The following is a 15,056-nucleotide window of genomic DNA, read 5'->3' as shown; positions in this document are numbered from 1 at the left end:
TTAGTGTAACACAGGCAAACGCTGTTTTCGTCATCGGACTTGTCTTGATGAGTACTCAAGTGAGCAGTACCCGAAGTCCAGCTGATGCTGAACCCTGGCTGCATCTAGAGGAACTCGGGTTTAGTGTAACACAGGCAAACGCTGTTTTCGTCATCGGACTTGTCTTGATGAGTACTCAAGTGAGCAGTACCCAAAGTCCAGCTGATGCTGAACTCTGGCTGCACCTAGTTGAACTCGGGTTTAGTGTAACACAACACAGGCAAACGCTGTTTTCGTCATCGGACTTGTCTTGAGTACTCGAGTGAGCAGTACCCAGTACCCAAAGTCCAGCTGATGCTGAACTCTGTTTGCACCTAGGGGAACTCGGGTTTAGTGTAACACAGGCAAACGCTGTTTTCGTCATCGGACTTGTCTTAATGAGTATTTGGGTGAGCTGTACCCAAGATAGAGCTGATGCTGAAACCTAGCTGTACCTAGGGGAACTCGGGTTTGGTGTAACATAGGCAAACGCTGTTTGCGTCATCGGACATGTCTTGACGAGGACTTGGGTGCGCAGTAGCGCAAGACAGCGCTGTAGCTGAGCCCTGGCGGTATCTAGGGCAACTCTGGTTTCGGTACATTATAATATAGAAATATTTCATGCAATCTCAAGTTAGGCATAAAAACATAATATTAATTGAACAAAAATTTTACCAGAAGTGAATATTAACATCAAGTAGTTAGAACACATTTATTAATTTGCCATACATGAAACACTTTATTTGTGTCTAAAAAAATACGTATGTATATCCATTTGAATATCAAAATTAAGTACAGTCGATTTCACTAATAGTAACACAGGGAATAAAGAGAATACTGGAGTTCCAAGCGTCCATAGACTACGGTAACTACTTACTATCAGACGCGCTGTATGCTTGATTTCCACCAGAAAAGTATTTCTGTTTCAAACGATCTTCATAGAATTCACAACAATCAACAGAAATAGTTTGACAGATTCTATGGTACTACTCAACTCAACCAAGTACCAGTCATAAAGACGAGTCTCAGATATTTCACGATGACGAAAACAGCGTTTGCCTATGTTACACCAAACCCGCGTTCCCTTACGAATAGCCAGGGTTCAGCATCAGCTCTACCTTGGTTACTGCTCACTCAAGTACTCATCAAGACAAGTCCGATGACGAAAACAGCGTTTGCCTATGTTGCACGAAACCCGAGTTTCCTTAGGAATAGCCAGGGTTCAGCATCAGCTCTACCTTGGTTACTGCTCACTCAAGTACTCATCAATACAAATCCGATGACGAAAACAGCGTTTGTCTATGTTGCACGAAACCCGAGTTCCCCTAGGAATAGCCAGGGTTCAGCATCAGCTCTGCTCTGGTTACTCCTCACTCAAGTACTCACCAAAACAAGTCCGATGACGAAAACAGCGCTTGCCTATGTTACTCCAAACCCGCGTTCCCCTAGGAATAGCCAGGGTTCAGGATCAGCTCTACCTTGGTTACTGCTCACACAAGTACTCATCAAGACAAGTCCGATGACGAAAACAGCGCTTGCCTATGTTACTCCAAACCCGCGTTCCCCTGGGAAAAGCCAGGGTTCAGCATCAGCTCTGCTCTGGTTACTCCTCACTCAAGTACTCACCAAAACAAGTCCGATGACGAAAACAGCGCTTGCCTATGTTACTCCAAACCCGCGTTCCCCTAGGAATAGCCAGGGTTCAGGATCAGCTCTACCTTGGTTACTGCTCACACAAGTACTCATCAAGACAAGTCCGATGACGAAAACAGCGCTTGCCTATGTTACTCCAAACCCGCGTTCCCCTGGGAAAAGCCAGGGTTCAGCATCAGCTCTACCTTGGTTACTGCTCACTCAAGTACTCATCAATACAAGTCCGATGACGAAAACAGCGTTTGCCTATGTTGCACGAAACCCGCGTTCCCTTACGAATAGCCAGGGTTCAGCATCAGCTCTACCTTGGTTACTGCTCACACAAGTACTCATCAAGACAAGTCCGATGACGAAAACAGCGCTTGCCTATGTTACTCCAAACCCGCGTTCCCCTGGGAAAAGCCAGGGTTCAGCATCAGCTCTACCTTGGTTACTGCTCACTCAAGTACTCATCAATACAAGTCCGATAACGAAAACAGCGTTTGCCTATGTTGCACGAAACCCGCGTTCCCTTACGAATAGCCAGGGTTCAGCATCAGCTCTACCTTGGTTACTGCTCACACAAGTACTCATCAAGACAAGTCCGATGACGAAAACAGCGCTTGCCTATGTTACTCCAAACCCGCGTTCCCCTGGGAAAAGCCAGGGTTCAGCATCAGCTCTCTACTTTGGTTACTGCTCACTCAAGTACTCATCAAGACAAGTCCGATGACGAAAACAGCGCTTGCCTATGTTACTCCAAACCCGCGTTCCCCTGGGAAAAGCCAGGGTTCAGCATCAGCTCTACCTTGGTTACTGCTCACTCAAGTACTCATCAAGACAAGTCCGATGACGAAAACAGCGTTTGCCTATGTTGCACGAAACCCGAGTTCCCTTAGGAATATCCAGGGTTCAGCATCAGCTCTACCTTGGTTACTGCTCACTCAAGTACTCATCAATACAAATCCGATGACGAAAACAGCGTTTGCCTATGTTGCACGAAACCCGAGTTCCCCTAGGAATAGCCAGGGTTCAGCATCAGCTCTGCTCTGGTTACTCCTCACTCAAGTACTCACCAAAACAAGTCCGATGACGAAAACAGCGCTTGCCTATGTTACTCCAAACCCGCGTTCCCCTAGGAATAGCCAGGGTTCAGGATCAGCTCTACCTTGGTTACTGCTCACACAAGTACTCATCAAGACAAGTCCGATGACGAAAACAGCGCTTGCCTATGTTACTCCAAACCCGCGTTCCCCTGGGAAAAGCCAGGGTTCAGCATCAGCTCTACCTTGGTTACTGCTCACTCAAGTACTCATCAATACAAGTCCGATGACGAAAACAGCGTTTGCCTATGTTGCACGAAACCCGAGTTCCCTTAGGAATAGCCAGGGTTCAGCATCAGCTCTACCTTGGTTACTGCTCACACAAGTACTCATCAAGACAAGTCCGATGACGAAAACAGCGCTTGCCTATGTTACTCCAAACCCGCGTTCCCCTGGGAAAAGCCAGGGTTCAGCATCAGCTCTACCTTGGTTACTGCTCACTCAAGTACTCATCAATACAAGTCCGATGACGAAAACAGCGTTTTCCTATGTTGCACGAAACCCGAGTTCCCCTAGAAATAGCCAGGGTTCAGCATCAGCTCTACCTTGGTTACTGCTCACTCAAGTACTCATCAAAACAAGTCCGATGACGAAAACAGCGCTTGCCTATGTTAAACCAAACCCGCGTTCCCCTGGGAAAAGCCAGGGTTCAGCATCAGCTCTATCTTAGGAACTGCTCACCCAATTAACTCATCAAGGCGAGTTGGATGACGAAAACGGCTTATTTTTATGTTGGCAATTAACATTTTTAATGTGTAATGATAATGGTTAATTGTATTGATTTTCGGCCAACACTGTATGCATGTAAATATACATGTATATTTACATGCATACATACATATTTACATATTTATATATTTATATTCATACATACATACCTACATACATTCATACATACCTACATACATTCATACGTACGAACATACATACTGATCTATGGGCGACGATGATCATTTACCATCAGGCGATCCATCAGTCCCTTGTCTCCCAGTTCATTAAAAATAATTTCTAGCCGTGTTCTACTTCTATCCAACGAAAACATGTTTCGTTGCAAAATTAAAAATGGGGCGCATAGTGCGGAGTGGCAACAGCGCATTTTCCTTCCGCCTCTTACACTAGCTTAGATTCATAATCCTATCTCTTTCACGCAAGGCTCGACTACGCTTCAACAAAAGGGAAAGCCTTATAAATAGCGCTTAAAATAAGGGTAACCCTTATTAAAGGCTTGCAAGCCGTATCGGATAGCGGTAAGCCAATGCACAGGGCTAGCTTTATTGTTTTGCTAAGTTTTTTGTAAGGGCTAGTCAAATGAATGGGCTTGCAGTTCGAAAGGGAGAGTCTCTCGATTGGGTCGTCCTTACGTTAGGGATTCCCAATGAAAGGCTTGTAGCGCGGAAGGGGTTGTCCGGTCCCTGTCTTGAATTCATGAACTGGTGCATGTACGTGTCGAGAAACTTTAGATTTTTGACAAGCTATGCAAGTTCGCGCCCATGTGCGACAGTCTTTCCTGACCCTCGGCCAAACGTAACGTTCAGTTACCAACTTAATAGTGGCTCTTGCACTATACTAGGGTGACTCAGCTGATGAAGAGAGTCAAATACTGTTTTTCGAAGTTCGGGCGTTATGTACGATCGTTTAACGGGCCCAGATATGTCGCAGAACAGTTTAGTTTTACCAAAAATTATTTGTTTAAGTTTAAGAGATGAACCGGTATCCATTAATTTTTGGAGTTCTGTATCCGTGCCTTGAGATTCCGCTAAAACATCTAAATCTAGACCATTTAGTAGTATTAGTTATAGCGTCGGTTCTCGAGAGCGATGTACCTGATGTCAGTGGTAAATTGTGAAATAAAATCTAAGTACCTAAACTGACGAGGCGAGCATGAGTCATATGATTTTTTAAAAGCTGATATTATAGGTTTATGGTCGGTCATGATAAAAAATGGTTTCAATTCTATCATGTGACGGAAATACTTGACTGATTCGTAAATTGACAATAGTTCCCGGTCATAGATAGGCGCTGTATTTAGTTTGAGCTACATTTAATTTCCTAGAAAAGAAACCTAGCGGTTGCCAGTGACCTTGAACTTTCTGTTGAAGAACCGACCCAATAGCAAAATCAGATGCGTCAGTGACAGTGGCTAAAGGAGCCCGGGGATCTGGATGGACTAACAGGGCTGCACGAGCAATGATCTGTTTACATGCGTCGAAAGCTTTTTCCAGCTCAGGAGTCCAATTTATAGCGTTATTGCTTTTGACGGAAGTCCCACAAAATACAAAGGAGCCTGTACTTTTGTAGCATTGGGCATAAAACGCCTATAAAAATTGATTGCACCCACAAAAAAGTCTTAGATCTCTAAATGTTCTTGGTTTTGAGAAATCTTGGATTGCCCTAACTCATTCGGTAATGGGTTTCGAACCTTTAGAAGAAACCAGATAGCCTAGAAACTCTATTTCCGGTACAGCGAATAAACATTAGGGTTAAGCAGAATCCCGTGGTCACTAAAACGCCTAAAAATTAAACGCAAGTGTTCCTGGTGCTGCTTTTCATTCGCGGAAGCTACCAAAGCGTCGTCAATGTATATGTTATGGACCAATTGATAAATTGGGCACTATACATAATGCCCGGGCATTATGAATAATGCCCATTGTGAGTGGGCAGTTTAATAATTAATAACTATTCAAATAATTAAATTGCCCGGGCATTATACATAATGCCCATCCTCTGTTGGGCAAAGTAATAGTAACACATCGAATAGATGAATTTTGCCCGGGCATTATACATAATGCCCATCCTCTGTTGGGCAAAGTGATAATAACATATCGAAAAGCTGAATTTTGCCCGGGTATTATACACAATGCCCATGCTCTGTTGGGCAAAGTGATAATAACATACCTAATAGCTGAATTTTGCCCGGGCATTATACATAGTGCCCATCCTCTGTTGGGCAAAGTAATAATAACACACCAAATAACTGAATTTGGTCCAAGAATAGACATTTTTTATTTTATTTACACAAAGAAAATTACACAGTATGAGAACCCATATTAATATTATAAATGGGAAATTGTCATAACGCCGGCGGCCTGCTGAAAGGATCACCGGAATCTGGCTACCGCAGTCTCACCTCTCGACAACCTTTCAGCCACTCTTCAAGTGTTGCTCTGTTGTCGCACCGTGTGTGCGGCGGTTTTGCAGGGCCCACTCAATGAGTTGGCGAGTCACCGCCTGTCTTTTAAAATTGTAACTTGTGAGACTTATTGTCATGGCAGGTGTCCGATAGTCTCCTCCCATAGCCCTCTATCCAGTTCATCCAACTTACAAAATAACCCATAACTTTAGCTCCCATCGTAGCACAAAAGTGCTGCACTGCAATAGTCTTTGCACCTGGAGGGGACCATCTCCGGTTGTATCATATCATATTGTGCGCTCGGGTATGGTATCCGCCACGTGTATCCCCTGCCATTAGATTAAAATGTCTTAAAGGGCCTTTGTGCTGTTGGCTTCGGCCACACGCATGCCTCCCAAAGGTCCGGGACCCCACGGTCCAGAGATATGCAAAACATGTAGCAAAGCTAATAGATGGATTGGCGCAGCTTCAGCAGACTTTCGTGACGATCTGTTCAGGGGACTGTATACAGTTTCATATCAAATTACAAAGGACACAGTCGCGAGTCATCTGCAGTACCGTAGGACCTCTCGATGTCAAGGATGGCTAAGTTAAACGTCAAGTCCAACATAGACCGCAGAGCAGAGCTCGCCTCGAGTTTTAGTGAGACATAGATGATGTCAGGGGAGGGCGAGAGCCATAAGGCAGAGCTACCGGTAAGCGCTAATAAAAGTGTACTTTCACAAATGGCAAAGATGGTGAAACGCCTAGTGTGGTTATTAGTGATAATGTTAATGATACTCTCTTCCATTTCAATTCTTCCATTTTACAGCTTTTTGACCTTCACGCGCCTTTTAAAAGAATTTTAATAAAAAAACAACATCATCCCTGGATCACTGATACAGTTAGGGAAATGATGCGGCTGCGTGATGTGGCGCACGCTAGATTTCGCCGAACTGGGCTTGAGTCACATAAACAATACTATAAGGATTTAAAAAACATTGTTAACACAGCTCTTTTTACTGAAAAGTCAGCCTTTTTTCAAACATACATAACAAATAATCAAAAAAACCCCAAAATTATGTGGCAAAACATAAAAAATAACATCGCCGATTTTAAAAAAAGTAATGATGTTTTACCGCTTAACTTCAGCGACCCAAATCAGATTAACTCTCACTTTCTTAATTTACCCTCAAGAAAAGGTGTCACCATAGCCAGTTTAATGTATTTTGAGTTTCATAGATTTGGTTCAGCGAAATTCACGTTGAAACCAGTAGATGAGGGCACTGTGCTGAGAATAATTAAGTCGTTTTCAAGCAATGCGGTTGGTACTGACAACATCACGTTGGACATGGTTGAACTCACGTTGCCTAAGACTTTACATATCATTACAAATATCATCAATCAATCCATCAGCACCGGTGTTTTTCCAGATGACTGGAAATCGGCTATAGTACGGCCTATACCCAAGACAACTGAACCTACGGACTTAAAGGACCTCAGGCCTATTAGCATCCTTTGTTTTATGTCGAAAATCCTGGAGAAAGTAGTATGTAGGCAATTAACGGATTTTGTAGAAACGAATAATATTTTACCAAGTAAGCAATCTGGGTTTCGGAAAGCACGCAGCACAGCCACAGCACTCCTTGACGTAATCGATGACATACTAACAGGACAAGACAAAGGTGAGGCATCTATCTTAGTCCTCCTAGATTTTTCACGTGCCTTCGATACTATAAATATACCGCTACTGTTGTCTAAGCTTACTTATTATGGTTTCGACGGCAGAACCATAAAATGGTTCGATAGCTATCTCTCTGGGCGTTCCCAAAAAGTTGGACTGCGTAATCGCTCTGGACTAACGGATTACTCTTTGAACTCATCTTTAAATTGTGGAGTCCCGCAGGGTTCAATTCTGGGTCCAGTTCTGTTTATCCTGTACGTGGCAGACATTACGAGCTGCATAAAGAACTGTCACTATCACATGTATGCAGATGATGTACAAATTTACAAAACGTTCCATCCCCGGGAGACCAAGACTGCCTTGGAGTTGTTGAATCAGGATCTCGATCGTATTGATGTTTGGTCAGGGCAGTGTGACTTAGTTCTTAACCCCAACAAGACAAAGTTTCTGGTGCTTGGGACTAAAGGCCAAGTAGACAAAGTCACCAGTTTTGACCTTAACGTAATGCTCGGAGGAAGTCGCCTCGAACGTGTCGCCCAGGCACGAAACCTTGGACTACTCTTAGACGAACGTTTACGCTTTGAACAACATGTACTCGATGTAACTAAGAACTGCTTTTATCGACTGAGAGTATTATACCAGGTTCGTCAATACCTCAGTGTCGACCTTCGAATAAAATTGTGCGATACCTTAATACTATCCAAACTGAACTATGTCGATACTGTGATTAACGGTTGCTTGCTCGCTCGTTCGAGGGCACTCCTTCAACGCATCCAGAATGCTTGCGCCCGCTTTTGTTTTCCCATCCCTCCACGTACTCATGTTACTCCTTATCTTAATAGTGGCAAGATGCTAAAGATGAATTCACGACGGTCTTTACACTTTGCGTCCTTACTTTTTGGGATAATAAATTCCAAGCAACCTCATTACCTATTTGAAAAGTTATCGTTTTCCTCCCGCCCAATGAGAGAAGCGATTCGGCTCCTCTGTTCAAGACACGGCAGTTCCGCAGCATTTCGTGGCAGTTTTCGCTACTCTGCCACGAAGTGCTGGAACAACATACCCCCTCCCATACGCAACTGCAAAACATTATTCTCCTTCAAACTTAAATTCAAGCAATATCTTTTTAACTTGCAACTGCCGTGTTCTTCGCGTTCCGTACATCACATTTAGATAATTTAATGCAAGTAGCCTTTAGCCGTAACACTGTGCGTACCTACCTAATACCTACATAAATGATTTTCTATATGTCAGAACGGCGTTACAACGATAATTATGAGTATTTAGTTGTTTAAAATATGATGTCTATTTATCAACTACGTAATATTTATATATTTCACTTTATATTATATTTAATACTTACATTCACAGACCTGTTTATATATTATTCAAATAATTGCTATCCACTTCCTTATTTTAATCAAATTACTTTTTTTGTTCCTTATATTGACACTGCCTTTAGTTTTCTGAGCTATCTTCTTAGTTCCTGGGCTTCACGGAAGACCAGCGCTGTAGCATTATATGCTGGAGCATATGCTGAGTGGAGTCCTTTTGTGGCCTCTATCTGCAGCATCAGCATCTTTTGTTGTATTGTAATAAGCAATATAGTTTTAAGTATTTAGTTCATAAGATCTCTCTTTTTCTCTCTTTTTTTAAAAATGTATGTGATGCTGTATGATGGTTTCTGCAATAAACGTTTTTCTATTCTATTCTATTCTATTAGGTGTCCCTTTCTCGCTAGGAGAGGGATAAAATAGGACTTTAGGTGTCAAAAAGCAATTGTTAATAAACTTAGATGCATGATGAACTAGCTCTGCAGAATGCTCCCACAAACATTAAGCCGTGGTAGGCGGGGCCGGGCTATAAAATTGTACCATTTGCAAATGGTGGTCAGTCGGCTTAGTCGGTTTCTGGTACTCTTGAAGCAGAAAAAGAGGGGCTGACTTATTACGGGCAGCCGCAGAGAGTCTTGAGAGATACCTTGGAGGATCGCGTCAAATGTGGCGTGGCAGACGATATGGTACAGCACACTCTGGGACAATGCAGTCGTTGGGCCACCGAAAGAGCTTTATAATAAGTACGTTTTGTGAAACTCATTTAACTATAGATTATCTTTCAATAAACTGTTTACTGACCACTATTTGATCAACGACTTATTAAAATAATTTGTAAGAATTGATTTTTATTAAGGCCATTGTCGAGAAGACAGTCTTATACTTTAAATTTAAAGTCTACTTCAATTACAACGATGAGGGCGTACAAGCAAATAGGTATTTAATTTGTATAAAAAAAACGAAAAACATTCATAATTGTTCAAGTCTACTCAACAAAAGTATGCTTTTTCAAGAAGCACAATTTACATTTAATTATTTGTTAGGAAACACCCAGTATATTTATTAAACTTATTATCAAATTGCCCAACAATCACGTAGCAGTATCATAATGCCCTTGCAATGTGATAAAAAATGGCGTTCATGCAAACTTGTTAAACTTATTATCAAATTGCCCAACGATCACTTATCATTATCATAATGACCGGGCAATGTGATAAAAAATGGCGTCTAGACAATGATTAATCGCTTTGCCCAATACAGCTAGGCATTATTGATAATGCCCGGGCATTATACATGTTTGTTCCTCGATATATCCGTCGTTACTGGACTGATTTTGAAATTTTTTTTTTGATTGAATGTATATGCATACAGATTGGTCCCATTTTTCTCAGAACCCAATTCTGGTGGTGGGATCCTGGAGAAATCGAGGGAACTCCTCAAATCTGAAAGGCATACATATGATGATTTTTCCGTTTTTAAAGGAACAGCATGCATTTACGTACGGAACAATGACATTTGGTGCAGTGGAACTCCTGATGATGGTCAGAATGGAACTCCTCAAATCTGAACGGCACACTAATAGTGACTTTGGTATTTTTATAAGAACAGCATGCACTTACGTCCAGAACAGTGACATTTGGTGCAGTGGAACTGCTGATGAAGAGTGAGCCGCCCCTGGTTATAGTTCCGTTCTGATAATCATTCTCATCTCATCTGTAAGTAATTCAGAATCATCCAAATTTCAAAATTGGTTCTGAAATGACAGAGATATCGAATAACAAACTTTAAAAAATATACAGACGAATTGATAACATAATCCAACATTTGAAAGTATTTATCACCAGAACCCCAAAGGAAGGCGGTTTTTTTTTCTTAAAAATTATAAGTGCAAGTTTTATCAATAATATTTGATTTTTATGTGAAAAATATTTAAAAAAATACAAAAAAAGAATTTTGTTCAAAAATTACAAAAAGTCATATAATATTTTTGGTTTGTTTTTACATCAAAAAATCTTTCAGGTTATTCAGGCCCACGGTCGTAAGTCGTAATCATGCATTTAAGGGTTAATTCGCCTTCTGAATTTGTTATGAAAGTGCGTGCATTAGTGACGACTCGCTTAGTGGACGCCAGGCTTCACATATTGCTTTTAGTTTTACCAACGGCGCCCTTCATTCATAAGTTTCATTAACGATACAATGTGGTTACGGAGTGCACACGAGTTGAATACGGCTACGTAACCAGTCTAAAATGTGCCGTCGAGACGCGTAAGAAGATCATGGTTCCGGAGAGCGCCCTTACACTGGTTTTTTGAGCGTATGACTGGCCCGCACTCAAGTGGCTATTCGAATTATATCACGTACGTTATGCACAGTCGCTCCATCTAGTGACAAGAGGTAATAATACTTAGAAGACTCAATAACGTTCAATGCGAGTTTGCTGATGTTGTATTCAGTCGTGAAATAAATTTTAGATTCGAATTTTGAAAAATATTGCATTGAATTCGTGTTTTTGTGGATTTGCGTATTAAATTAATGATATGGGCGATTCTCTGTAAGCTTGTAATCGGCTGTCCTGGCCGATTTTTTCAAAAAGTACTTCAATTATTTAAATAATAAGCACGTCTAATAAAACTTTAACCTCGAATCTTTACGGGCCATCATTTTTATAACCATAACTATTTTAAGCCTTTTACTACACGTAATAGCAGCTCTAAAAATACAGTCCCCTGGCTGTCCCCATCACTGTCTTCCCACCTAGAAGTGAAAGTTACGAAAAAAATATTAAAACTAAATACAAGCGGCAGTTAAATCAAAACAATCGAATTATTAAATTATATTATTGTAGTATAACGAGGTCTGATTAATTGGTTATTTATTTAATAAAGTCCAGTAAACTTTGTCCCCAGAATTTGTATACAGTCCCCTGCCTAAAATATTTAGCCATATTAAAAAATAACCACTATGTTCGCAAACGTATTTTTGAGTGAAACGAAACGCGATCGCTGTGAAGTTGGTTACCATGCCTAATGCGGCGGCGAGACGCCATTTTGTTTAGTGTCAGAGCATCACTTGTGAGGTGAACCCGCGTTTGGACCGCTGCCACACCCAGTCCCCTGGTAAGAGTCCCCTGGTAAAAGAAATTTTTATTTCTGTTGAGATTTTCTTAAAAAAGCTTCTGTTGATTATTGATGTGCAAATATGCCATAGAAATAATAAATGACTGATCAATATAAAATGACTTTTATCTAAATACATGACACGTTAAAAACAGTCCCCTCATGCCCCAAACAGTCCCCTGTTACGATTTTTTAGAAAATCGTTAATAACTCGGAAATTACGTATAAATTCAGTGGGTCTCCTTATGTAACTAAAATAATAGTTAATTTTAGTCAACATAGAACTCAGATTTTTGGCAATAGTTAAAAAAAATTGACAGGACAGCATTTGTATGGGACCTTCACGAGCTTACAGAGAATCGCCCATATTCTTAGTGCATGAGACTAAAATAATACCTTTAAGACCTTTAAATTTATTAAATAATCATAAGTCATAATGGCTAATCGTGGCACGTAGCGCCACCTATGATTTTGGTTTGACATTAATTCTACGATGTTCCAGATGAGAGGGCATGCTGTGGGCGACAGACTCGGGGACGTCTGCCGCCTACATAAAGGTCCCTGGGGCGGTCAGCACGCTGCATCTAAGGCGCGCTGTATAGTGATTGGGAGGGCATAAAATCCCACACAGATGTATTTGTTAGTGGCTGGCGAGGTTGCGGAGGAGTGCCGAAACGTGCCTGAGACCTCGTCCTATAGCCCTGAGACGGCAATCGAGGGGTTTTAGTGGGTAAACCATGGGTCTCATTATCCTAAATGGGAGTCCCACATAACCATCCCAGGCCGGTCCCTGCGCCTGGGATGGTATGCGTAACGCATTTCCCCTCGTTAAAAAAAAAAGGTTAGAACTGCGACCCCCACACACTACTTTTAGGCCTACAGTATTTGAATCATTTTGTAATAAAATGCGGGGTTGACAGCGATTATTTTGGGTGTTATGTACTTTTCTCAAACATGGTATGAAATATTGATGTTATGTGCCTTATAATTGGCAGCGAAGTATGACGTTGCAGGTGCGGCTAGGACGATTGATAGATAATGGAATTTCATACAAACCTTGCAGGACAAGGCGGGCAAAGTCTTCTTTTTTAATTTCCAAACACAGATAATTGTGACATAACATCCAGGTATTTAGCCAATTAAAAAAAAACTATAAGGGGCTTTATAGACGTGCCAACTGCAACTGGTACGGGCCCTAGACAATATTTGATTTTGGGTGCGTTTTCATACAAAAAAAATATTTTTCGTTTTTTTTTTAATTTTTTTTTAACTTTTTGTTTTTCTATAAGCGTATACTGGGCATCAAAGGGGAACGAAAATTCGATTATTTTTGCGCTACGACGCACCGTTTAGGAGATACAGCCATCCAAAGTTACTATTTTCAGTAGACTTTATTTATTTCATACCATGTTTGAGAAAAGCACTATACATACCTCGGCGGGAAATGGGGTTGCCCGCCTCAGACTTATCCGGCCTCGCTTCGCTCGGCCGTCTATATGTCTTCGGCCGGCAACCCCCTTTGTCCCGGCCTCTGTAGTAATGTACTATTGTCAGATAAATGTTAGCTGTCATTGTCATTTATACGTGTGATAAAAAGCATAGTGATTACTTTATCTGGTAGATATGTTTATCTGGCGACTAAAAAACCGGCCCTTAGTGTGAAATGTTACTAAATTAGGGGCCCATGATCCATTATAAATTATCTGTTTTTTTTTTTCAGTTTATTACTGCTACACGGCCCTTGTGGTTTACAGTTATGACCAGTCAAAACCACCACGTCCAGTCGATGCCTAGAGTCCTGCGCTATGAAGCCTGTCGGACCTTTTAAAATGAAACCTGAATACACTTGTTTCTCAATTTTTAGATTAAATTATTATCATTTTATTATTTCCTTTATTTATTTTCCTTCTTAACCTCCTGGATCCCCCGGTCCTCACTTGAGGACATAAGATCAAAAAAAATCTCCTGTGAAATGTCAAAGCAGCACAACAAGTTTGTAGGCATAGAACGTTACCGAACGAAATTGTCAACCAAATAAAACAGACGCCTGGCCTCAGATGGCCAATCAGCGATCAGTGCGGCTTTGACATCTGTCACTATCGGCTACACGGTGTCCCGCGGTAAGTAAATCCGAATTTATCTCATTGAAAGTCTAATTATATATTTTTATTTGGTTTTAATTAATAAATATATAATGTATTTCATATGCCAGTAAGTAAATTTCATCCATATAGTTAAAAAACTTTGGTTTTATATAGCTCTGAAGTTTATGTACTCGTGTGAGTACTAGCGGATTTAAACAAGTAAGTTATGTTCTCGGATGAGTACAACCGGTCTCAATAATGTAAGATTTTTTATTTCACATAAAAGTTGATTACATTTTAATTCCGATTTTCAGGCTTAAAAAACTGTCGAATAGAGGAAAGAAGAAGATATATATCAGAAGTTATCAGATAGAATAAAATTGTATTAGAGCTAAACACCGTCAGCTGTGATGAAGAAGATGTTTCTGAGGGTGAACTGGCTCCAAAAGATAAAGAGACGAAGATGGAGATTGCACATGCATCTTCTTCATTTAGACTTCATCAGCAAAATGGCTCGTCATATGCCTATGATGACTGAAAAGCAAACAAGGATGCCTTCAAACTGGAAAAAGAGTAAAACCACATGCTCTAAATTATAGCTAGAGCATTTGGTACTACTTCTTTGGGTATCCGTATCTAACTATTCAGAGAAACTGTTATGTATACTGAATTCCATACCAAACAACAGTCAATATTGTGAGTCTTATTATTTTGTATTGTTAATAAAATTAAGATACAAAATAATTATCTTCAATATTTAGTCACTGATACCGAAAAACACATGTACTAAAAACTAAATTTTAATGTAAGACCAAAGTCCTAATCAATGTAAAACTGAGAATTTAAGTTACTTAATTAAAGCTTAATCTATAAGGTAGGATAAAAATGTCCTATGAAATCTAAAACTGAAGATTAAAGTTAGATACTGAATTAAAACTAAACTATAATGTAAAATCTTCGCTGGTCTCAGGTCTTC

General features: G+C 40.7%; 1 protein-coding gene across 1 annotated transcript in view; it reads left to right on the top strand.

Annotated features, from left to right (window-relative positions):
- The window catches only part of LOC125237037, a 76,180-nt gene extending 62,358 nt beyond the window's left edge, over window positions 1-13,822 (top strand). The window contains exon 5 of the mRNA XM_048143970.1: window positions 13,717-13,822. Within this exon, the coding sequence (XP_047999927.1) occupies window positions 13,717-13,790 (74 nt within the window). The 3' untranslated portion in view covers window positions 13,791-13,822. The remainder of the gene's footprint in view (window positions 1-13,716) is intronic.
- Window positions 13,823-15,056: the final 1,234 nt, after the last annotated feature.

Source organism: Leguminivora glycinivorella, chromosome 20, assembly GCF_023078275.1.
Source record: "Leguminivora glycinivorella isolate SPB_JAAS2020 chromosome 20, LegGlyc_1.1, whole genome shotgun sequence".
NCBI lineage: Eukaryota > Metazoa > Arthropoda > Insecta > Lepidoptera > Tortricidae > Leguminivora > Leguminivora glycinivorella.
This window is presented reverse-complemented; position numbering and strand designations above follow the sequence as displayed.